Genomic DNA, 25,712 nt, shown 5'->3' with positions numbered 1-25,712 from the left:
GTTCAAAATCAAATGTTAAAGGACTATATATGTGTTTGTAATACATACATGTATATCTGTATACATGCACACACACACATATATATGTGTGTGTGTGTGTGTGTGTGTGTATATATATATATATATATATATATATATATATATATTGCTGGGATTAGGCTCAGAACCTTGAGCTTTCAAGATAGGTTCTTTACAACTTGAGCCATATCTCCAGTCCCTTTTTGTACTGATTATTTTGTAGGTAGGTTCTCTACCATGAGTTTAATCCACAGTGCCATCAAAAACAGAAAAAGTGAAGTATAATTGTTTTTAAATCCAGTCTAAAACACTGATCATATAGTAAGTTACAAATGGAGAAATATGCAAATGAATATGCTTAAAGCAATGTTTAATGTAATTAATGATTTTAAAGGCAAGTTCACACAAAATGAGGAGATGTTTTCCACTATCCTGGTGGGAAATATGGCACATTGATCCTGGCAGGGCATGGTGCTGGTGAATTGTTCCTATTGGTAAAGTCTAAGCAGATGGAGCCATTCTGGAAAACAATTTGATAATAGTTTCAAGAGCCTTGAAAATTATATCTTTCGACTAAGAAAGTAGACTCCTAGGAATAGATCCCAAGTTATAATCATTACTAACCAGAAAGATTTATGTAAAAAAAAAATGCCCATTATAGCTTTTCAAATGGCAATCTGGAAATAATGAAATGTTGGAAATATCCCAACCATAGGGAAGTCCTAAGCATTTATTACAAATGGTGTGTAGAGTAATATTAAATTACCTGTGAAGTGCTCAGGACTAACCTTAAGAATGATCCTGACAGTTAAAATATGCACAGAGAAATAGCTGGAACAATGTACCAAAATGTTAATAATGATTTCTACTTTATATTTTCTGTATTTCCTCCTTTTATATTCTTTATACATAAAAATATTTTATACAGCATATGTTTCTTTCACAAATAAGAATAGACAACATAATGAAGTTATCTTTAATTTGGTCATATTAAAGTCAGACTTTAAGTGTGACTTTATATCTGCAGTGTTATAGACACCATTGTGACATTATCAGAGTTTTTTTTAAAACAAAGAATTTGTTAGCATGAAGTTAAAGTGTACAGTTAAAATCTAAATAATATTAAATTGCATTTTGAAATAACAGCTGGACTTTTTTGCCTAAAAGGATGTACAAAAATTATTGCCAATAATCTCTCTCAAAAACATACTTTGCATATATGTTTATTATTTTACATAGGAAAAATACATTATAGACTATCATCCATCAATACTTGGGGAGCATTGGAGGCTGTCCCTTTATTTTATGGAAAGAAGAACTAGGTCAAAGTCAACACTTGGCTAAATTTTTAGTTATCTAGGTGAGAACTTAGAACCAGAGTTCAAGTTTGTTAGCAACAGTCTTGGCCTCTTCTTTGCACCTGCACCTGCTGATCATATATGACACTCTCCAAACAATCTGTCGACACAAGACTGTATCATACATTTAAAGATATTTAAAATAAATATGTTGATAGACACATAGATCTGTTCATGTTTATAATTTTATATACAAATCACAGAATTGACATTAATTTAGAGAGCTGGAAGGGAATCATTGGATGACTCTGATACCCTAAAAACCCAGGATTACTAGAGTCAATGATTTATTTAAGTGCCTTGGATTTGTAGAAAGTACTGGAAATACAGGATGGGTAAAATACAATCTGTGTCCTCAATGATTTTATGGGTTTTTTTGGGGGGGGGAGAGGGTCAGATGATTGATGAGGCACATACAATGCAGCCAAGATGAGAATAACTTCATGCACCCAGGAAGCACAAAGGAAGATGACCATGTAATGGGGGAGGACAGAGAGAGGCTCCCCCAAGGACCGAATGGGACTTGTGAAGATGTAAGGGAGTGGGAGCAAAGAGGTATGCTCAAAGGCTTGGAAATGAAATGCTGCAGCCCTCAGGGAAATTAGAATTCAGTTGCAGGGTGGGGGCTGTGGTGAGAGAGGAGAGCAGGGGTGGACAGCTAGAGCCACCTCAGGAAGACCTCCCATGGAAGACACGTCACTGGGGCTCCATCTTAAAGGCTAAGGGGATCCAGCTGAGAAGTGAATGAAGAGAGTTATCACATGGGGGCTTTAGGGACATGAACTGGGCCATGGTAAAGAATGAGTGGAGTGGACAAGTAAAGATTTTGGGCAGGAAGACCAAGTACCCAGGAAGACACAGTACCCAGCTGTGTGTGTGTGTGGGGGGCATGGAAGACCAGCAAGCAGAGGAGATGCCAGGGTACAGACATGTGAGGGTATAGAAAAATTTGTGAACTGGAGTTTTATTAGGATGTAATTAACAAGTAAAATTGCTGGTGTGCATCATGATGTTTTTATGTATGTGTACTTTGTGAAGTAATTAAATCAATCTAACACATCCCTCCCTTCACATATGTGATTTTGCATGTTTGAGAACATGTCAGATCTACTCTCTTAACATATTCCAAGTATACAATACAGCAGTAGAAACTAGAGTCACCATACTGGATATTAGACTCCCAGAATTTCCTGACCTGTGACCAACTAACACCTCTGCCCTTTGCTCCCCCAGACCCTGGCAACCACTGTTCTGCTTTTTGCTTCTACGACTTTAAATTGTTTAGATTCTCTATGTAACTGAGATCATGTCCTATTTGTCTTTATGTGTCTGGATTATTTCACTTAGTATAATATATCTAATTTCATTCATATTACAAATGGCAAGATTTCCTTTATTTTATTTTTATTTTGTATCAATTGTAGGGTTTCAACTCAGGGCCTGGGTGCTGTCCCTGAGTTATTTTGCTCAAAGCTAGTGCTGTATCATTTTGAGCCACAGTGCCACTTCTGGTTGTTGAAAGTTAATTGGAAGGAAACGTCTCACAGGGACTATTCTGCCTGGGATTGCTTTGAACCACGATCTTCAGATCTCAGCCTCCTGAGTAGTTAGAAGTATAGGTGTGAGCCACTGGTGCCCAGCTGATTTCCTTCTTTTTAAAGACTGAATAATATGCCATTGTATATGTACATACATTTTGCATATATACATATATATCATTATTCACAATGCTGTATTGAACATGGCAATTTAGTTGCTTCTTTAATGTACTGATTTTATTCCCTTTGGAAAATGAATCGATCAATCTATCGATTTCTATCTATCTATCTATCTATCTATCTATCTATCTATCTATCTATCTATCTATCTATCTATCTATCTATCTATCTATCTATCATCTATTTCCAGGAGTAAGATTGCTAAACTACATGATAGTTTTATTTTTTACTTTTTGGAGGAATCTCTTACAGATTTCCACAATGGCCATACTATTTTGCATTCCCACCATCAGTGTGACATGGCTTCTCCTCTAGAACCTCACCAGCAAGTGCTGGTGTAGGTGATACCTCAATAGTTTTGTTATTCATTTCCTCATTATGAGTCATGCTGAGCTTATTTTGGGAGATTAGCCCCTTACATGATATATGGCTTGCAAGTATTTTCTCCCATTCCAGTGCTTGTCTTTGCACTCCATTTCTTGCTTCTGTTGCTGGGCAATGGAACAAGTTTTGGGAGACTGCAGTTGTCTGCTTTTGTTACTGTTGCCTTGCTTTTGGGGTCATATCCAAAAAGTCATTGTCTAGGCCAATGTAAAGAATTTCCCTACATTAAAGAATTTTTTAAAGTAGTTTTAGAGTTCCAGTCTTGTGTTTAAATCTTTAGTCAACTTTAAGTTGATTTTTGTGTTTAGTGTAAATAAAGATCCAACTTCATTCTTCTGCATGTGGGTATCCCATTTTCCTAACACTATTTATTTAGGAAATTGTCCTTTCCTTATGTGTGTGTTCCTGGCATCCTTGTTAAAGATCAATTGAATGTAAGTGCATACATTTATTTCTGAGTTTTTTCTTTTATTCCATTGGTTTGTTTACAAGGTCTTTTTGCAATGCTAGTATGATGCTTTTATTACTAATGACTTCAGCTTCATACATTTTGCTCAAGATTTCTTTGGTTATTTAGGATTTTTTTAATAGGCCCATATTAATGTTAGGTTTACTTTTTTCTATTTCAGTGAAAAATATCATTGCTATTTTGATGATGATTAGATGAATCTAAGATTGATTGTGATAATAGGAATATTTTAACAGTGTCAATTCCTCCAAATTATGAATAAGGGCTAGTTTTCCCTTTGTGCATTCTTCAATTCCTTTCTTCAATGCTTTGTAATTTTTTGTGTACAGATCTTTCATCTCATGGTTAATTTTATTACTCAATTTTTCTTTTTTTGATTATATTGTAAAAGAGAATACTTAAAAGTTTCTTTTACAGAAGGTTTACTATGAGTGTACAGAAACACTACTGGATTTTTGTATGTTGACTCTGTGTCCTGTAACTATACTGAATTAATTTATAATAACAGATTTTTGGTCTAGTCTTGAGGGCTTTCTATGCTTAACAGTCAATTGCTACTCTTCAAGGATTTACCCTGAATTACATTTTCTAGTGATAAATAGATCCATGTAGAGTGCTTTATCTCTAAAAGAGAGTTACCAATAGTATAAGTAATCAAATGCATGTCAGTGATAAAACTTTCTCTTTTTTGATAAATTAAGAAATAAGATTCCTAATTTCAGGGCTGGGAATGTGGCTTAGTGGTAGAGTGCTTGCCTAACATCGATAAAGCCCTAGGTTCAAATAAACAGAAAAAGCCAGAGTATCCCTGTGGCTCAAGTCATAGAATGCTAGCCTTGAACAAAAGAAACTCAGGAACAGTTTAAGCCTGGGGAGTGGCAAAAAATAAATTCCTACTTTCAGAATCTTATAAATATTCTGTATCTCATATTTGCTGAAAAATACATTCAAAGATATGTGTTATGTATAATATATGGAGACATATATTTGCTTTATTTAAAAGTATATCTACATAGGCATCCTGAATGTGATTTACACTAACCTTCTCACTTAGACTTCAACATATTTATCACAAAAGATACATCATATTCATTACCTTACTTTATGTTACTGTAATCCCTGTGTACATCACATTTACAATAAAAAAAGATGCATCATTATTGATTCTGAGCTCTGTTTTGGTTTAAAACTTTGAAGTTTAGAAAAATGTTAAAGGAGTATGCAGATACACATATAAAGTACTTACCAAGAAACATTTCAATAACAGATGCCTTCATAGTGATGACAGCAATCCCCATAAATATCAAAATGGCACTCTGGAGAGAAAGACACAATACCACCATCATGCTTCAGCCAGAAATTCTGAATACACCATGGGAATTATGTGTGGCTTCCTTTTGTATTGGCCTCTGGAGTCTTCAGATTCTAAGCTTCAGCTTTCTGTAAGGATGCCATGGAAATGGCAGAGTGGACTGTACAGGTACCCAGACTTTCTATTCTCAGTTAGAAAACACATTCTAGTCACCAGCCACTGATTTTTCAGAGGTTCAGGCTTAGAACTGAAGAGGTTAACAACTCTACAATTTTGAGAATATGTCCAGCTAGTTTTCAGATTTGGACAATAGCCACATGTGTAGTTTTAAGAGAACATTTTGAGATTACAAGTAAACCACTTATTCATCATCCATTCACTAAATATTTATTGAGCTCTTTTATGGCGAAGTTTTGTTAGGAAAAAGGTGATAAAAGATTTGAATTAAAAACCAGTTCTTACTCTTAAGAGATGTAGTTTAATAGAGGCGGGAAACACAGGGACATACATAACCACATTAAAGCATAAGAAAGCTCTAGGGCCTCATAAAGGGGTGGATAAGGAAATTGGTACATCAGTCGCTCGTACACTTTGCTGTATATTAGTTTCATTTGCCATTTTGCACAAATCCTGATGTTCAGCTGTCCCCAGACCCATAGAATCAGAATCTTTGGAGGGTAGGGTCTGGTACTAAGCTTTGTTACAACCCCTCAGATAATTCCAGTTCCAAGTTCAAAAATTAGCAGTTCTGAATAGGGCTTCAGAGCCTGAGTGCTGTCTCTGAGCTTTTTTTTCTTTTTTTCTCAAGGCTCTACCACTTGAGCCATAGTACTACTTCTGGCCTTTACGTGGTCAAGTCTCATGGGTTTTCCTGCCTGTTCTGGCTTTGAACGTTGACTCTCAGATCTCAGCCTCTTTAGCAGCTGGGATTAGAGGAGTGAGCCACCAGTGCCCAGCTGCAGTTAGCTTTTTTGTTTGTTTGTTTGTCTGCTTCCACTTCCTGGGGCAGTCAGCCTCTTAATTAGGCTTCTCTCCCTCCTTTGCCCACTCTAGTCTGCCCAGTTGCCAACATGGTCATCCTGCTCCATGTTATGTCTGTTCATGACTTTTCCTCTGCTCAGAGCTCTACAATGGCTTCTCACCTTATTGAGTCTTTTTTTTTTTTTTTGGGTCCGGTCGTGAGGCCTGAACTCTGGGCCTGGGCGGTGTCCCTCAGCTCTTCAGCTCAAGGCTAGCGCTCTACCACTTGAGCCACAGTGCCACTTCCGGCTTTTTTCTTTTTGCTTATGTGGTGCTGGGGAATCAAACCCAGGGCCTCATGCATGCAAGGCAAGAGCTCTACCACTGAGCCACCTTCCCAGCCACCTTATTGAGTCTTTACAGGTGACTTAAGACCTTTCTTGATTTGACCACCATTGATCTTTCTGATGTCAGCAGTCACCACGCCTTTTGGGTGTTTCTTCAACATGCTTCTCACCTCAGGCTCTCTGTACTTAGTGCTATTATTGTTTGCTCTGCCTAGATGCTCTTCCCCAAGATGAGGATATGATTTTTTTTTAAAAAAACTATTCTTTCTAGAATAATATTATGCCATTTTTAGGGAAATGGCTGGATCTAGAACAAATCATGTTAAATAAGGTAAACCAGGCTCAGAGAGACAAAGGCCCATCTTTTCCTCTCATATGCAGAAACTGGACCTAAAATACATGGAGACATGATAAATTAATGGGAAATAAAAGGAGGATACTCCCAGGGAAGGAACACAAAGGCACAATGCCTATGTGTATCTGATCATATAAAGTAATATTTATTGAAATGAACTCCAGAAAATGGAAACAAGAGGGTTTTTTCCTTGTTGCTGTTTGCTTCCTTTTTGTTTTGTTTGTTTGTTTACCTGTCTTTGGGAGGGTAAGGAGAGGTACAGAAATGGAGGGACAAAGGATGAACAAATGCAGCAGTGGTACTCACTAGATACTATGTTGAAAATGAACTAGATAGCTTGTGGGCAGAGATGAGAGGGAAAAACTGAGAGAGAGAAGGAAGGGGTGACATTTTCTAAAAAGAAATGACTTCTTTACCTGACTGATGGAACTGTAACCACTTTATAGATCACCTTTATGATAATAATAAAATTTAAAAAATATATTATTTCTAATCTTTGATGAAGTGTTGCCTTTTGATGAGATGTTACCCAACTTTCAACTTAAAGTTGTGATTTCCCTCCTGCCTACTGTCAATTAGCATACCCAACTCTTTTCTTACTTTTTTCCAGGCCACTTATTACTCCTAAAATACTTATATTTTAAATGTACTCTGGCTTACATATTTTATTCATCTGTTGTTGGGTTCCTGACTAGAAAGCAAATTCTAGGAGGACAGGAATTTAATTGTGAAAATTTTAGGTGCTTAGTAAATAGATCGATCTGTGAGTCTGGGGTGGAGGGGGGCTGTCCCTTTTTCCTAGAAAATTTAAAAAGAAGAAAGAGAAGATGATCTTGCAAAAAAAAACCACACTAAAAACTACGGAATCATATACTTTAAGTAGTGCATCTTATGGACTATGCACTATATTTAATAAAAATTAATTAATATCATCTTATTCCAAAGCACTGGGCATGGTGGCATATACTTCTAATCTTATCTACTCAGGAGGTGGAAGTAGGAGGCTAGTAGTAGGGGCAAAAGCATGAAACCTATCCGAAAAAGAAATAAAGATGCACAAAAAAAGACTAAGAGAATGGCTCAGGTGGTAGAGTACCTAGCAATCATGAGTTCAATCTTAAGTACCAGCACCAAAAAAAAAAAAGAACAAGTTTTGATAACTAACACATAAACCCAAAGGGGAGATAGAGAACAGGGAGGAGTATTCTCAGTTATGTCTTACAAATTTAAGAGTCAAAATGGACAGGACCTTTAGTCTCTGGGACAAATGGATAACAACCATGCTACCCCTGATCCTGTCACTCAAGTATGCCTCACTAGTATACTAGCATGGACATGACAGAGTCATTTTAGCCTTTCAGCACCAGAGTACTTTGAGGTTTCTTTCTCCCTAATATACTGTCTCTTCTTGCATGGGCCACTTATGCATATACTTAAAAGGCAAATGGCGTAAAGTGAAAGCTTCAAACCTTCTCCCAGACCCCCCCCCCCCGCCCCGCATCCAGAGGCTGGAGCTGAAGACCAGCTCCCTTAAGCATTTCTACAGGTGCTTCCTTGCAACAAAGTCCTGGGTGCACGGTAACCTCCCATCTTCAATTTCTCATGAGCTTACTGGGTTCTAGCAAAAACCAAACAAGAAGGGCTTCTAAATGAATGCTACTGATGCATACATATTTCTTGTGCTATGAGGTGTAATTACAAAATCCTGAATATGAAGTTCTAATGAGGCAAAGGAAACCTTGTTGTGGAGGAAAATACACAGTTTAGTGTGAGTAGATTAGCATAGCCAATTTAATTAGACTCGTTGCCCAGAGTTAGAGGGGAGCAAGCTGGTAGTGAATAATAATAGCACTTCATATGTTCTTCTGTTTTTTTTTTTAATAAAGAAACTTCATGTGCATTTCTACAACATGAGCTCCGGTTGTCTTTTATTTATTTATTTATTTTGCTTATTGTTGTTCTTTGCTATTTCCCAGATTCTGGACCTTGCTGGGCCTTGGGGGGGTCATAATATGATTGAGAAATAAGTAAATATGAGCTACTTCGCAGTAAACTTGCATAGGAGCTGGGAACTTGCATCATAATTCACATTTTAAAAGTAAGGTAATTGAGGTCTGCAGTAGGTGAGTGACTTGTTCGAGGTAATATACCCAAGTTCAGATTTCATGGCTTCTGGTTCTGTACCTCCATTCCTACCATATATATATATCCTTATTGAGATGAAAAAAATCCAAGATGGATTTTTTTCCCCCTTAAATCTCCTTGTTAGAATTCTTGAAACTTCCAGATAAGAAGGCAAGTTTGGGGATTTGGGGTGGGGGGGAGGGAAAGAGGGAGAAAAATGAGGGAGGGGTAACAAGTTAGAAAAGAAATGTATTCACTACCTTACCTATGTAACTGTATCCCCTCTGTACATCACCTTGACAATAAAATTAGAATTTAAAAAAAGAGGGCAAATTACTCATCAGTTAAAGACATAGGAAAGGAATAACCTTTGTCAAAGAGCAAATAAAGCATAGAGTTACTTGCTGAAGATGTGGGATATACACCCTAATTTCCTATTCAAACATTTACCCTGTGCATGTATGCTAATAAGTCAGAAATCAGTAAGAAAAACAAAACAATGACAAAACTCCCTAAGTCTTAGGAGAAACTCTTAAGAGGAACTGTGGTTACTCCCATCACTTCGGTTACCAAACTTAACTGTGACTCAATGAACATAGACTGGGTGAAGGCCACAGACACGTTCTGGTGGAAGACATCACACATACAGATATTGTTCACATAACTTGAGGAGCTGCCCTTCTGGCCCTTTCCTGGTGCCTTCCTGTCCTTGCCCTCCAATTAGAATGGATCAACTTCCCAAAGCACATTTACCTGTTGTACATTTACCTGTTCAGAATTCTTTTCCACAACCTACACATTTTCTACAGAAGAAGGTCCAACTTAAATAATATTTCTTAGAAGAAATATTATTAACTGACCTGGCCTAACTCTTAACACTGTCACACTGCAATTCTCCTCCTTGATTCTCCCCTCTGGCCCCAGCTCCCACAGGCTTTTGGTCATTTTTCTACACCCTGGACATTAGTGCTATGGCTCTTGATCATATTATTGATCTATCTCGATTATCTCACTGCCCCTCACCTGCTTCTCACTAAGTCTAGCCATCCCTCAAATACCAGTCTATGAGCCACTCCTTTTATGTAACCCAAATTTCTGAAACTAAAATTTATCTTCCTACTTGGGCCTGGGTGGTTCATGTCTGTAATTCTAGCTACTCAGGAGGCTGAGATCTGAGAATTGTGACTCAAAGCCTAACCTGGGCAGGAAAGTCTGTGACACTCTTATCTCCAATTAATGACCCTAAAGCCAGGAGTTAAGCTGTAGCTCAATGATAAAGCATTAGCTTTGAACAAAAAGAGCTCAGGGATAACACCCAAACCCTGAGTTCAAGCCTCAGGACTGGTACAATTTTTTAAAAATCTTCCTTCATATATCTATTGGTCATTTTCTAAAAGTGTGTGTGTGTGTTCTGTGTGCTAGGTAGAGAGTTCCATTCTTAACATGAAGTTGCTTGGAGTCTCCTAGAAGGAAGCTGACATGCATTTATCCTAAGTAAAATGTGTGGAATATGTTCTGAGTGTCAGCAGTAGATGAACTCATCTATTCTCCATGACATCCTAACAGGGAAAAGACTACTTAATTTAGAGGTAAGGAATTGGAAGTCCACAGAGACCAAGGACTTTGCCCAGATCACAAGGCTGCAAAAAAGAATTACTGAATTCAAAGCAGCATTCCCAATTCAGAAGCCCTGTCTTTCTCCACTGGCCACAACTCTTCCGCGATAAGCAAATACACTCTCTCCATTTGGACTTAATTAGCCTGAGCTGCTATCAACACTTGGTGCAGTGAGGATGGAGACCATCTCTTACACCAGGAAGGCGTAAAGGGTAGATGACATAGGGACTCAGGTATGGGAACAGGACAGGACTTGAACTTATTGAACTCGCAGGTTGGAAAATGATGCCAGATGGGTGAAGCAAGGCTAGAACCTAGGGACAACAGAGCTTCAGGGACTGGGAATTGCTCAGTCAGGCGTGGAGAAGAAGGAAAGGGCTTTGGATGTCATGCCTGAAGAATGTAAGATTGATCTTTTAGGCACTAGGGAGACATGGAAAGCTTAAGAACAAGTTTTTTGCATTCATCATTTTTAATAAGCCCCCTGGAGTCCTACTTGAGTCAGTCACTTGGAAAAAAATCTGCCCTGGTAGATGTGTAGATTGATGTAATGTTGGTGTTTGTCTGATCTAGGATGCAGCATGGGGGAGCACCCAACGGTACTCTTTGTCCGTGATGGGAAGAGTCAGCATCCATCTGGAAGCATTTAATATTATGAGGAGGTTGTGCTGTATTTCCAAAATGCCAAAAATCCCTTGAGGACAGGCGTCTCTGAGTGAGGAGAGGCCACATCTGCAGCTTTGCTTGCTCCATCTCAGCCTGTCTGTAAAACCTCTGCCACTGGTGGGTGGGATATGGGTTGATCTGCTATGGATGGACAAAGGAGGCTGGCACTGGATGGTCTTTTGCAATGCAGAGGTGGCCTCCATCTGTATACAAACCTTTGGACAGATCAGTTTGCTCTGTAGAAAGAAAAACGTTGCATTGCTTGTTACCCTGATACCAGTGGCCACCTTAAGGTCCTTATTCAGGATTCTGTGAAATAGGAAGGGAAGGAGAGAAGAAGGGGGGGGGGGAGAGAAAGAGCAAAAGGGAGAGCTTGAGAGAGAGAGAGAGAGAGAGAGAGAGAATGTAGAATTGGAGAGCCGAGAACTCTGTCATCATGAAGTGCTGATAAAGGAGTGCAAGTCAAAGCAGCAGGGAAGGCACAAGTTGCCTAAGGAAGCAAAAGGCTACTCGAAGCTGTGCTGAGTGAGGCTACGGAGACTGGCTGTTAGTACCTGCACAGGGCTCCACCCCTGCCCTCCCCACTGAACTCGCTAAACACAAATTAATTTCAACGTGGTAATGGAAATAAATGCAGCTAGGGGACTCAGAGGAAACTGGCCCATTCTCAGTTCTTTGGGTGGATCCCACTTCGGCGTCTAAGCCAAGTTGGTGAGACACACCCCTTGCTGATGATGGCTTTAGGACCCAGGCTTGGAACCCTCCCTCAGCAAAGAGCCCTGTCCAGGTAATCATTACAGATTGAGCATCTCTGATCCAAGCATCCAAAATCCACATGCTCTGATATCTGAACCATGATGTCCCAAGTGGAAAATTCCATACTATGAAACTATGAAACTTTGTCTTATGCACAAAATTATTAAAAGGTATTGCATAAAATCATCCTCAGGCTAGTTATAAGATGTGCATGAAACCTGAACTTTTCTATTATAGACTTGAATTCCATCCTAAAGATACCTCATTGTAGTGTGGCCAGGTGGCTTACACTTGTATTTCTAGCTTTTGGGAGGGGTGAGATCCAGAGGACTGGGTTCAAGGCTAACCAGGGCAAAAAGTTCACGTCTCCCCTTTCCACCAATAAAGATGGCACATGGTTGTAAGCCCAGCTATTGAGGAAGTATAAGTAGGAAGATAACAGTCCAAGTAGGCCCAGGAAAAATCAAAATTCTAATTACTAGACCAGGTGAGTTGTGACCTGAGTTCTATGCCATGCTTTGGGGACAAGGTTTTCTCTCTTGTTGGATGTGAACAAGGAGCAGGTAGTCCTAGGTCTTCTGGTAGCTATCTTGTGCTTGTGAAAAAAGCCAGGTAAGGAAAAAGCTAACACAAGAAGGAGGAGGGCAATATAGAATATCACAGACAAATGGAATGAAAGCTCTGATTTTTTTTTTGTCTGGAGCTTGGGCCCATCTCTGGACTATGTTCCCTTGGACTGAAAGATTCTTTTTATTATTGTTATTGTAAAGGGAATGCTAAGAGGAGTTACCATTATATAAGTCAGGTAATGAGTACATTTCTTTTGAACAGTGTCCTCTCTTCCCTAATTTTCTCCCAGTTTTTCCCCTCCTGACCTCCTCCCCTACAGGTTGTAGAGTTCACTTCCAACATAGTGACTAGTGAGTATCACTGCTGCATTAGTTCGTCCTTTGTCCCACCATTTCTGTGCTCTCTCTGTCCCGCCCCAAATCAGGCAAGCTTACACACAAGACAGAAGGTACAGAAATAAAACATGATGCCAAAGACGAGAGAAAAAAAGTTAAATAACAAAAAGCCACTGTTTCCATTTCTTGGAGTTCATTTCGATTAACATCAGTTTATGTGATCATATGCTCACAGCTATTGAGCCTCTGGGATCCTCTCCGAAGACTATCCTCCTTTGGTCTCAATGTGTGAATGTTGGAGTCCTATTTAATTTATCATGTCCAAGTGTAATGTTTTGCTTTTTGCCATCCATTATGTTTACTTGTAGAGTTATAGTTACATTGTAATGACCACAGATGAGGAAACCCATGTTTCTTTGGGTCTGGCCTCCTTCTCTTAATATCATTTTTCCAAGTCTTTCCATTTCTTTACAAACAATGCAATATCATTCTGAAAGATTCTTTTTAGCAGGCTTATAGAGTCTGTCCAGACAGTGGTTTTTAACTAGAAAAGATTCTAATAATCTAGATTATACCAAAATCTGCAGAGTGTTTTCCCAATAAACCACCTGTGTGTTTCTTATGTGAACCGTCAAAGGGCTCCTTGAGGAAGTAAAATCAACATTATAATTCTTCGAATTCTGAATAGTAAAATAAGTTGCCCAAAGTCACACAGCCTCAACCTTCTTCATCTTAAGATTGTGTGTGTGTGTGTGTGTGTGTGTGTGTGTGTGTGTGTGTGTAGAGCAATTTCTTTTTTTAACTTTTCAAAGCCTGATTACATCTAAAACTTGAATTTCACAAGATCTCTGATGCAAGCAGCTCAAACACACATGCAAAGAATACATACTCAAGTTTAGGTGACTCAGCTGGCCAAAGCCTATAATCAGGAAAAGATACCTTAGACCAATCAGGATCTCCCTTGGCACTTTAGAATGGGGACTCTGAAAGCCTTGAAAACTCGCTGCCAAGCTGTGACCCTGTGGGGCCTGGAATAATGTGTGCAAAACCAGGGCAAAAAGAGAGGGGAGATAGAGTGCATTACCCTGGAAGAAGCAGGGAAGGAGCATGCATTAGTTTCTTTCCACTCTGAAAGAGGTCCAATTGGACTCAGCCTCCTGTACAAGACATAAAGAGTGGAAGAGGCTGCAATGCTTGGTAAGAAATGTATGCATTATCCTGCCCATGTAATTGTAACCCCTCTGTACAATATGTTCACAAATAAAAAAAAAGACATAAAGAGTTCTAGACCCTTTTGCTTGAGCCAGTTTGAGCTGGTTTCTAGTCCTTGCAGCTCTGATTAAAACCTTTTTTGTTTGTTTGTTTTTAGTTATGTCCCATTTCCCTGAAATGATGACCAGTAAAATGAAAACACATAAAATGGAAAGGATGCATGTGGTTGTCTTTTGGTAGCATCAAAACAGGGATTCCCTAGAGAGAGTGAATCCAGGCCCTGGGAAGAAGTGTGGTAAGAGATCCTGTGAGCTGTGGCTGCCATGAGCAAGTCAGGGATGATTTGGGAATGAAGAAATGGAAGTGAGTGACCTTGACATTGTGCTGCTAGAATGCTGCTGTGAAGTTTTCCCACTCCATTTATGATAGTGCTACACAACCAGGAAACATCTGATGAGTTTTGGTCTGCACAGCTTGGGTGGGGCGGGGGACTCCAAGCTTCTGGCTTGGAATGATTAGAGGCCAGGCCTTGTCTCAGCATCCCACAGTGTACAAAGCCAGGCCCTCACAGCAAAGAATTGTTCCGTCTCCCACACCAAGAGTACCAGAGTTTTACAACTCTGATTTGTGAGACTGTTTATTTCCCAATGTGTTTATGAGAACATTAGGCTTACCGATGTTCCAATCTAGAACTTTCCATAAATATCATATCCTTTTTGGATGACTGGGGTGTGAATTACTCAAGGATTTCTTTCCTTCTCCAGGTTGGTGTTTAATCACTGCCTATAATTAGAAAATCCTACACCAAAGATGAGTCGTATCTCATGGACAGTCATTGGGTTCGAGTTCATCCATGTGTCCAATGACTGAATGCTTGTGCTATTCATCCATGTGGCATGTTTGGACATGTCAGAAAACCCAAAAAGGGAAAGCCTTTTTTGGTGTGTGTGTCTCAGACCATCATTTTGTACCTCGTTAAGAACCTGACATATGGTAATGCTTACCACATCCTCAAAGGCTTCGACCAATAGTGATTTCTAGGGAGACTGCAAACAGTAATTACATTTCTGAAGTGGTAGTTTAGATCTTCTATTGCCAGTGGGAAGAAATACTAGTTTGTAGGCATGCCTCCAAATGAGCTCTACAGAACTCCTCCCAAGAGCTATTCATCCTGGGGAAAGGAAGAGGCAAGGAAAGTAGGAAATCTGGGAGATGAGGTCTTCTCAGAGGACTGCACGGACCAGCATCCCTGACCTAGGTTACTGCAGAAGTCACTTGTGGCTTAAAAGGCTCTCTTGGAGGTGCTTGGGAAGATGAATTTCTCTCGGCAGCAACTTCTTTACCTAATGTGTTTGATGCTGTGGATTAACTCTGCCGCTTCTCAGTGAGTTCCACTCCCAGGCCATCTTGGCTTGTGATGGCTAAAGGCCATCCATTGTGACTTTGGAGTTAGTGAGCTGGAATTCAACTGTCATCCCTTCAGCATGAACACTCTGTGTTTTTTTCATCTGCCTTCAATTCTGAGGCACAAAAATAAAAATATGCTCCATTGACCCGATGAGGGTATGTCTGTATGATCTGTGCTTTCCTGTTGTCTAACTCCTGGTAAAGAATGGACTCTTCTCAGATGATGGGGCTCTGCTTTCTCCCAGCTCCAGAGAGACCAGCCTTGATTGGTCTAGGGTTCAAAGTTCATTCTTAAATCGAAGCAACTAGAGGCTTGGGGGAAAACGGAGGGTGTGGAGAAGTGTGGAGGAGTGACTGCGGCTGAGGAATTGAAGGCTGTGGAGGAGTAAGCCCTGGAAATTGCCAGGGACCTACGGAAACAGAGTCATTAGAAGCAAGTGACCAACGGGAGCCACCCAGCCACACACTTTAGAGTCCTAGTTGGGCCATTCCCAGCACTGAAGGAGCCTTCACACCCTCTGTGGGTCCCTCCTGACAATTCTGGCTCAGCTGTATAATAGCCCATGACATGAGGTAGGACCAGTCACTTTGATCTTCTTTTAGAAAGTTTCTTTTCTGTTTGTATTTTTTTAAATCTATAGATTTATTTGTTTTGAGACAATCTCACTGTATTTCCCAGGAGGCCCTCTATTAACCCTTGGGTTCAAGAGATCCTTCTATCTCAGCCTCCTCGGAATTATAGGCATGTGCTACTCTATCCAGCTCTTTGTGGAAAGAAGTTTCAAGTCTACTCCAGTATCCACTATCATTTGCTGAATGTTCACATGATGCCACGTGCTGCAGTGTGAGATTCTCTTTAACCCCACCAGCATCTCCTTTCCACTCTAAAACAAAGTTCCATCTCCCTTTTTCCTTGATGCATGTACATAGGGTTTTTGAAATGCTTGATTGACAATAATTAAATTGTAAGCTCTAACTTCATGCTGTCTGATAACTCTCTCTCTCTCTCTCTCTCTCTCTCTCTCTCTCTCTCTCTCTCTCTCTCACACACACACACACACACACACACACACACACACACACACACACAGAGGTTAAAATGATGTCCAGGCATTTATAAAAAAGTTTAACCACACATAATCCATCTATCTAAATAACATCTGTGTGTAATTGACTGTCATGGCATGCTAAAACGGGAAAGTCTCTGTCTTGGTTTCAGTAGAGGCTTCAAGACAATGGCTCCCAATTACTACTACAAGGTTCCAAGATAGCTCCTGAGGTTCCTTTCATTACTTTCCACAGTGGGCTGGGAATGGCCTTCTGCTCCCCTCCTGCTTCTGAAGAGGAGGAGGCAGGAAGGAAAACCGTTAGCCACTTTCCTTAAAGAAAGTCTTGTTTTCTAGTTACAAAGTTTGTCTCACAGCCTCTTGTAGAGTTCTTGTATAGTCTGGAGGAAGGAATCAGCCTGGAACCCTGGTCTCTCATTGCGTCCTTTGGAAACCAAGCTTGGATGCTCAGGAACCCCATTGGAAATGACTGCATGACTGTGTCTTTGGGGATACTGATGTGGGGAAGAGTGTATGGCTACTGAGACTTCCCTTGCTGCTAGGATTGCTTCAGATGCTGCCAGAGTCAAGAGGCTTCATCGAAACCATGTGAATGTGGCTCATCAGGGACTCAGGGCTGAGGGGAGGAACTGCAAACGCCAAGTCAGAGCAGATTCATTCAGCAACATTCAGGGAAACTATAGATAAGAGAGCCCTGAGGATGTGTGGGGCATCTTTAAAGAATCCACAGCAAAGCATTGTGGGAACAGAAACAGCTACGAATCCCTGTGCAGCTCAGGGAAAGGGGATGACAGCTTCTCACAGCACCACCATAGTAAAGCTTTCCTGTCACGTGTCCCTTGCCTTTCCGCACCCATTTCAACTCTAGACACAGCAAGGCTACTTACTGCTAGTGGTCCAGGGGAAGAAGATAAAGGAGTAAAGTGAAGAAAGAGGGAGTTCAATCAGTAGAGAGCAAACCTGGGCATGCAGGTGATACAACTCTTAACTTTGAGTGCATTTTTCAGTGTTGCCTAGGATCACATACATGTTGCTCAGTGGGATGAGGTTGTTTGGCTTGGAATGTGGTCAGGATCACTTTAAAAACTCGGAACATAGGCTGAATAATTGAGGGAACTAGTCAGATTTCTTCCAGGGCAGATTATGCAAGTGCTGCCCCACGAAAGGAATATCTGAGCTGGCAGTGGGCGTGTCTGGAGCATCTTGAGGGATGCTAGGAGGGTCCTTGTGTAGCTGTCCACAGTGGCCCTTGATCTCACCTGGCTCTATTTCAGCTCTGGATATCTAGTTCTTTTAAGCACATTTCTTCTCAGTGCCTTTGCAATGGCTCTTCCTTCTGCCTGGATTGGGCTTTCTCTAGTGCCCCACACAGATTGCCCCCTGATTTCCTTCCTTCCTTCCTTCCTTCCTTCCTTCCTTCCTTCCTTCCTTCCTTCCTTCCTTCCTTCTTTCCTTTCCTTCCTTCCTTCCTTCTTTCCTTCCTTCCTTCCTTCCTTCCTTCCTTCCTTCCTTCCTTCCTTCCTTCCTTCCTTCCTTCCTTCCTTCCTTCCTCTCTCCCTCCTTTCTTCCCTCTCTTCTTCCCTCCTTCCCTTCCTTCCTCTCTTCTTCCCTTCCTCTCCCCCTCCCTCCCTGTCTTTCTTTATTGGCTTAAATGTCTCTTTATCAGACCTCTATTCACTCATGTGATGCAACTGACCCCCATCTCACAGCTCTGCATAGCCCTCTTACCCTGCTTTCATATCATTTTGTACCTGTACATCTCTTTGCTAGTATACACCCCTCAGTTGGCAACTCTATGAAAATGGGAACTATTTCGTTCATTCTTCTTCTCCTGCACATAGCATTGTGAGTGGCATGAGAAGATGGCTCAGTAACTAGCAGTGGCTGTAGCTGTCGAATAATATTGTCTCTGCATCCATTTACCTCTTGGAGGGCAGATTTGCTTAATGTGCTGTACAAACAAAGCCAGTCTGGGCAAGTTTTCTTGCATCTTTATGAACCAAGCATGTTTTCTCTCTCTGGGAGACAAAGGAACCCAGAGGTGGGAGGGAACTCACTAAGATGCCAGTGGTTTGATCCTTTGGAAACTATATATTCCCTGCCCAACCACCCCCCCCCCCCCGGAATTGGTTTTTTTCCCTGCCCTGAATCTGAGAAGGAAAAAAAATAGAGAGGTAAAATTCTTTCTTACTATAGCCTGAAGCATGCTTTTTATGATTTTTTTTCTACATGTCCACACAAAACCTTAGCCTTCTTTGAACAGAAGGAAAGAATTTGAGCAATTTTTACTGGAATCCCGTAATGTCGAGGCTCTTATCAGGGAGAGTGCTTTTCTGAAGTAGTGTGAATCGTAAGGAAGCGTGATTTGTCTGTGTTCATCTGCCAACTTCATTGCTGGGGAAGAAGAAGTAAACCCTCCAGAGGGAGGCTAATCAGCAGGTTTCATGATGGTGCCTAGTTGAGCCCCACAGTGTCAGCTCATCTCCAACACCTGGAAATTGGTTCTTAACCAAAAAGGTTATTCGAAACCACAGATGGCAAACCCCTCTCTTCCCAGCAAACCACCTCCTGCGAATTCTCTGCCTCCACCTTCTGCCATCATTATTACTAAGGTGTCTCTACTAGCAATGAATATTGTTCTAAGGAATTTCACTTCACTGGAAAACTACATTTTAAGAATGGTGAAGATGGATTCCCTGCCAGGAAAGATAAACCAGGACCATGTGTCATGGTTGCCTGGTAGGTTAAGAACATGAACCTAGAATTAGGCTTCTTGGCTTTGCATCTGGGCTTTAGCTCTTACTAGCTAGTATGACCTTAGACAAGTTAAACTAACTTCTTAGTGCACCAGCTTATTTTTTTTTTAATTTGTATGGCTCTAGTAACAATCTACTTCATATGTTCATTGTTTAAATTAAATGGGTCGGGGCCAGGAAGGTGACTCAGTGGTAGAGGGCTTGCCTTGCATGTATGAGTCCCTGGGTTTGATTCCTCAGCACCACATTAAGCAGAAAAAGCCATGGCTCTAGTGGTAGAGCATTAGCCTTGAGCTGAAGAGCTGAGGGACAGTGCCCAGGTCCAAAGTTTAAGCCCCATGACTGACAAAAAAATGGGTCAATATATGAAAGGGTGTTAGTAGTTTTGTTGTTGGGATGGAGGTTAATGATTATAAGCTTCACCACCACCACTACCACCATTCTTATCCTCATCACCACCAGCATCTTGTAAAGGATAACTTACTTCAACACTAATGTAGGATCTAAAAGAGCAAACAGCTGAGAATCTCAATAAAATGTGTCTAGGGTTAGCAATGTCTTGATTCTTGGACTTCTTGGTAGTGGACATTGCTATGGCTTGGAGGTTTGTTTCCCCAAAATTGATATTTTGAAATCATAACCCTCAAGGGGATAGAATTAGGAGGTGAGACCTTTGCCAAGTGAGTAGTTTATGAGGACAGAGCCCAAAAGCTGGCCCTCACCAGATATAGAGTCTGCCAGTGGCCTTGATTTGTATTTCTCAGTCTTAGTAACTGTAGAAACAAATTTGGTTGTTCACAGACCACCTGATCTATGACATTTTGGTACAACAGCCCAAATGGGTAAGACAGAATCCTACTGGGTGTATAATGGCCATTTGGCTAAATACTTCTATGCTCCTAGTATAGTGATTGGAGGGTTTGTGTCCCAACAGTATGATGGTATTTGGAGGTGAGACCTTTGGTAGGTAAGTAGGTGATAGAGGGAACCATGGTAAATAGGGTCATGTCCTTATAAAGGAACCCCAGAAATCTCTCTCACTCTGACATATGAGGACACAGCAAGACGTTCTCTGTCTGTGAACCTCAGCCTTGGACCTCCCAACCTCCAGAATGGTGAGAAATATTATCTGTTATTTCAGCCATCTGGTTTATGGGTATTTTGTTATAGTAGCTCCAACTGACTAAGACACCTAGAAAGTGAGTGATACTGTATTATTCCTTTTAATCAGTTGTGGGGCTTGAATTCAGGGCCTAGGTGCTGTCCCTGAGTTCTTTCGCTCAAGGCTAGAGAGAGCCCTACCACTTTGAGCCACAGCTCCACTTCAGGTTTTCAGTTAATTTGAGATAAGACTCTCATGGACTTTCCTGCCCAGGCTGGCTTTGAATTGCGATCCTCAGAGCTCAGCCTCCTGAGTAGCTAGGATTACAGGCGTGAGCCACCAGCGCCCAGCTGTATTTTTGTTCTTCTTTCCTCTGCTCAGAAATTTGTAAGGCCCTTCAGCCCATTCTTAGAAAAAAAATTCTACACAATTATACTATTTCACCAATAGAATGGACAAAAAAGAGAACACCTAGCATTCGATTCTCAAGAAGAACTGAAAAATAGATCTAGTGGGAAAAAAAATGAACTAAAAACAGACCCCAACAGTTCTTCAACTATAAGACAACCATAAACATTCTCGAGATTGAATCAAAAGCACAGTAGCATTTCTGTGTTGCTTGACTGGCCTGTAGTTTTCACTCAGGACAGGGTTTTGGCACTGATTCTCCTTTGTCCCTGGTGGGATAAACACTGCAATACCGCAATGGATTTCTGCCGAGTCACACCATCTGTGGTGGGTGGATTTGCCCTTTGCTGGTTTGTATAGTTTGTATAGATGTATAGTTTGTATAGATGGCTTCGATTGGGCACCATCTATGCCTGTCTCCTGCATTTCTCAGGCAGCCCAGAGCATTTTGGTAGTCTCTCAGGATTTCTGAAAGGTTTGCAGTCCACTGAAGCAGAGAGATTTCTAGCTGATTAAAAACAAATTCTAAAGCCAGCATCCACCACTGTTTGTTTTATGCATGATGTAACCATGGAAAATGCAATAAACAAAACCGAAATAGTCTTTGCTTCATGGTGAACATGTGACTCTGGACATGTTGTTAAGTTTCCTTTGCCTTTCAGCCCTTCCTCTTCTGATCTTCAAAGTGGGAGTTTGCCTTAGTCATCACAGACAATTTAAATGTGTCTGTATGTGTATATGTGTTAGTTAATGAAAGCTGTAACAACTACCACTATTAAAAAGTCACCTCTGATTATGTGTCTTGATGGCTGGTTTCTTGCTTCTGTCTGTCTTGACTCATTTTGTACATGAACAGAAGCTTGTTCTGCCACTTGCAGAAAAACAGCCACATCTGTGAAAAACAACCACTTCCATTACACTCTCTCTCTCTCTCTCTCTCTCTCTCTCTCTCTGTCTGTCTCTCTGTCTCTCTGTCTCTCTGTCTCTCTGTCTCTCTCTCTCTCTCTCTCTCTCTCTCTCTCTCTCTCTCTCTCTCTCTCTGTCTCTCTCTCAATTTTTCCTGGGCTCCTGTGTTCAAGGCCAGGGCAGTCATTTTCCTGTCTTCTGTAGGCCCCAGGGAGACACATTTGAAGGCAGTGGGGAGGGAACTGTGGGCTTTACAACCATTGCAGGAGTTGCCTCTCTTGCTTATTATTGGCTGAGTGATTGATTTTCTCCTAGCCTCTGGATGAAGAGGTGACTTGTTTCTAAGAGTTACATGATGTTTTGATGTATGTTTGTGTGTGTGTGCATGCATGTGTGCTAGTAATCTGGTATCTGGCTTACTTCTTCATCTTTTTTAATACACAGTCTCAACAATGACCAGTCTTGACATTGGAAACGTCTCAATGCATAGAATCATTTTCTCACATATGAGGAAACGGAAATCACAGAGCTGAACCCCCTCCTATTGACAAACAGACCTCTGTGTTCTATCCTGTTCCCACTGTAGCCCCTACCTGTTCACAGCTTCAGCTATGAGCTACAGAAGAAGTTGGAGGAGAAGCATATGTTAATGAGAACGTCACAGAGGGTAGGAAGCATTTACTAGAAGACCAAAAGCTCCTCTCAATATAATTTTTCTTTGAATATATGAGCAAGCTGCATTTCTGTAGAAATGTCCACTTTTCATAATGCTGTTGGATCTGAGAATCAGGATTGGTTCTCATAACTGGTGGAGGGAGGGCATGCATGCATCACTATTTCTGTTTTTCAGCAGGAGAAACAAAGGTCAAGAAATGTTCCATACCTTTCCCAAGGTAGCACAGCCAAGGAGGTGGCAGAGCCATCCCTGTAATTTAGGGCTCCTGGGTTGGCACAGTGTGTCAAACCACAGTGCTTTCCTGCGTTCAGTGTTACAGGATTAAAGTCAAGAACAGCCAAGGATTTTTGTTTGCATGGTGCTATTCATAAAGCATTCTCAATCCTGCTGTAATGTCTCTGAAAGGACCTATTCTTCATAGAATCAGTAACATGTTGGAAAAATAATTAGATCTTCTAAATGATACCCACAAAGGCTATTTTAGCACAGATACTAAGCATTTCCAATGTTTCCTTTCCAACTGTGGGTTGAGAGATATATTTACATGGAGTTTCATCTGAGAAACCAGCATATTATAATATTTAAACACCAAAGTCCTTATAATCTTGCAATTCTTTGTCTAAAGCCCTTTTACTCAAGAGGGTATTTTAATTCAATAAATAAAAGATGGGTTCTTCCAGATTTCCTACTGACTGCAGCTACCAGTTGCAGTGTGAGTGCGTGCACATGAGCACACATACACATACACACATATACACACATATACACACGTGGGGGGAGAGGGAGAGGGAGAGAGAGAGAGAGAGAGAGAGAGAGAGAGAGAGAGAGAGAGAGAGAGAGAGAGAGAGAGAGAGAGAGAACGCACAGAGTTTGAACCTGCCTTGCTGCAGGGCATTTCATCTTCCAAGAGACCAAGGGAAAAACAAACTCAGAACTTTACCACCAAAACTTCCAAATTTATTACAACACGACGTAATGGCAAAATACTATTTCCTCAGCACACACCTTTAAAAAAAACCACAATGGCTCAGAATGCCTGGTTTTGTTTTTATAATAAACTCCAAGAAAATCATGAATTCCACTCTTGATTTGGGCAGAGCACAGATGCTGCGACTTGTCAAACGCAAAGGATCCCGTCTAATTATTCAATCTGATCTTCTCTGTTTAACCTGTGCTTGGGGCATCTTTTTCATGTTTATACTGGTTTGACACAAATCATGGCTTAAAAGAGATGTGTATCCTGTCTTCCTGTACAAAGCTGAGCTTCAATGGTAGATTAAACAATGCCAGCCCCATCCTTGGGCTTATCGGTAGCAGAGCCAGTCAGCCTAAGAAAACACTTCTAGTGTAAACAAGCCATAGATTTGCACATCTAGACACATTCTACTGAGATCCATCTCAAGAGAGAACACTGGAGAGTCACATTCAATATTTTCTCTTTTACTTTAGCATCAGTGTGCCCATTTCTTTTTTTTACAAGTTGCTATTTTGCCTAGTATTCCATATAGGAAGCAGAGTTGAAAAACAAACAAACAAACAAAAAACCCAAAGCAGGAAAGATGTAAATTACCTCATAATTCTACACAACTCTTCTACTTTTCAACTCATTCTAATCACAATTAAGTTGCCTTAAGAAAACAGTAAAGACTCGGTTTCAACATTAATATCTTAGTGTTATTTATTTATAACCGATATGTCTATTTATAACTAGTTATTTACAAGGATACCAAAGTACCACTCACTTCTGCCCTCTCTTTAAACTGAAATGTACACAGATTGATTAGTTGATTATGGTATGCATTCCAGTCTCTTAATGACAAATTTTAATGTTCTCATAATAATGAATGGAGAGTTACTGTATGCATAGTTTAGTAATTCGTTAGACTTACCTTGGATGAAGAAAGCAATCTTTTTTTTTTCAAGAATTTTCTACCACATAGAATGGATATTCTTTTTTCTTTAAGCTTTTCTGCGTCACAAATCCCACCCAAATTATTCCAAAGAAGAAACAAGAGGAGATCCAAGCACCTTTTCTCTTTTCAGAGAGGCTAAGCAAACATTCCTCTCCTCTCCTCGGCCCTTTGAAAAGCTCATTTTGCAAAACACACACACACACACACACACACACACACACACACACACACACACACACACACACACACACACAGCTTCTCACATTGGTTTTAGTGCTGAATTAGGCGGTCTTCTTTCAAATTTCCACTCCCACTTGCTTTTTTTTTTTTTTTTTGGAAGGCATTTCTAAATATTCTTTAACCCAAAGCACACATTTTCCAGCAAGCAAATTCTACAACTAGATATTCTGAAAAACAGACATGTTGTTAGATAGGTAAATTAAAAAAAAAATACTTTTTAAGTATTATTTAAGCAGAGGTCACTGATTTTTTTTCTTTCCTTTTCAAACACTAGTTTAAAAACATTTCAAACTTGTTTTTTCTACATTAAAACCAAACTCTGAGAATATCATGCAGCTTATTGTGCTGGGCTGTCTGTCCTTCTTGCTTTTAGAATACTGATTTTTCCTACATGTATGTGCGACGTGTCTACCTTTCTGTCCTTTCTGTCCTTGGACACGTCTTCTGAAATAATTGGTATAAATGCTCTTGATAACAAGATGACATGTGATGACAATCCCGGGAAGCAAAGCTTCGCTCCTGTTTCAGAAAAACTACTGATGAAGCTCTGACCTCCTCAGTGAAACTGATGATATCCTTGTTTATATATTAGACTTGTTAACTGGATTGGAGAGATGCAGGTCCAAACTGTGCACGAACTTATCTCAGAATTAATGTTTTAAAAAAGAAGCCACCAAAAAAACAATACACCGGAGTCCCTGGGGTGCCTTGTCTCTCTGTGCGACAGAGCATCTTCCCCAGCCGGGCAGAGCCAGCAAAGAGCCACTTCTCCTCCTGCTGGGGAGTGTGCACTCAGGCAGCGAAGGACTGCCTGCCATTCCTGTACCTCTGCTTCATCTGCTGGCACTGGGGTCGGCCCTTATTTAAGAGTGTTGTGTCTGTGCTTTGTAAACTTTTCTCTTTCTTCGCCTTTTCTTTTACCTTTCCTAATTTCTTTCTTTCTTTCCTTCCTTCTCTTTCTTTCTTTCTTTCTTTCTTTCTTTCTTTCTTTCTTTCTTTCTTTCTTTCTTTCTTTCTTTCTTTCTTTCTTTCTTTC

The 25,712-nt window shown here is 40.5% G+C and overlaps 1 protein-coding gene across 3 annotated transcripts in view; it reads right to left on the bottom strand.

Annotated features, from left to right (window-relative positions):
* Window positions 1–24,696, bottom strand: part of Vit (vitrin) — a 100,500-nt gene extending 75,804 nt beyond the window's left edge. For all 3 annotated transcript variants that reach the window (XM_070025363.1, XM_070025365.1, XM_070025366.1), the window contains exons 1-2: window positions 24,413–24,696; window positions 5,194–5,263 (exon numbers count right to left, since the gene is read on the bottom strand). In XM_070025363.1, coding sequence (XP_069881464.1) covers window positions 5,194–5,245 — 52 coding nt within the window. In that variant the 5' untranslated portion in view covers window positions 5,246–5,263; window positions 24,413–24,696. The remainder of the gene's footprint in view (window positions 1–5,193; window positions 5,264–24,412) is intronic.
* Window positions 24,697–25,712: the final 1,016 nt, after the last annotated feature.

This window comes from Dipodomys merriami, unplaced genomic scaffold, assembly GCF_024711535.1.
Source record: "Dipodomys merriami isolate MVZ:Mamm:240054 unplaced genomic scaffold, mDipMer1.0.p SCAF_17, whole genome shotgun sequence".
NCBI lineage: Eukaryota > Metazoa > Chordata > Mammalia > Rodentia > Heteromyidae > Dipodomys > Dipodomys merriami.
The sequence above is the reverse complement of the archived record's forward strand: the minus strand, read 5'-3'. Positions and strand labels throughout refer to the sequence as shown.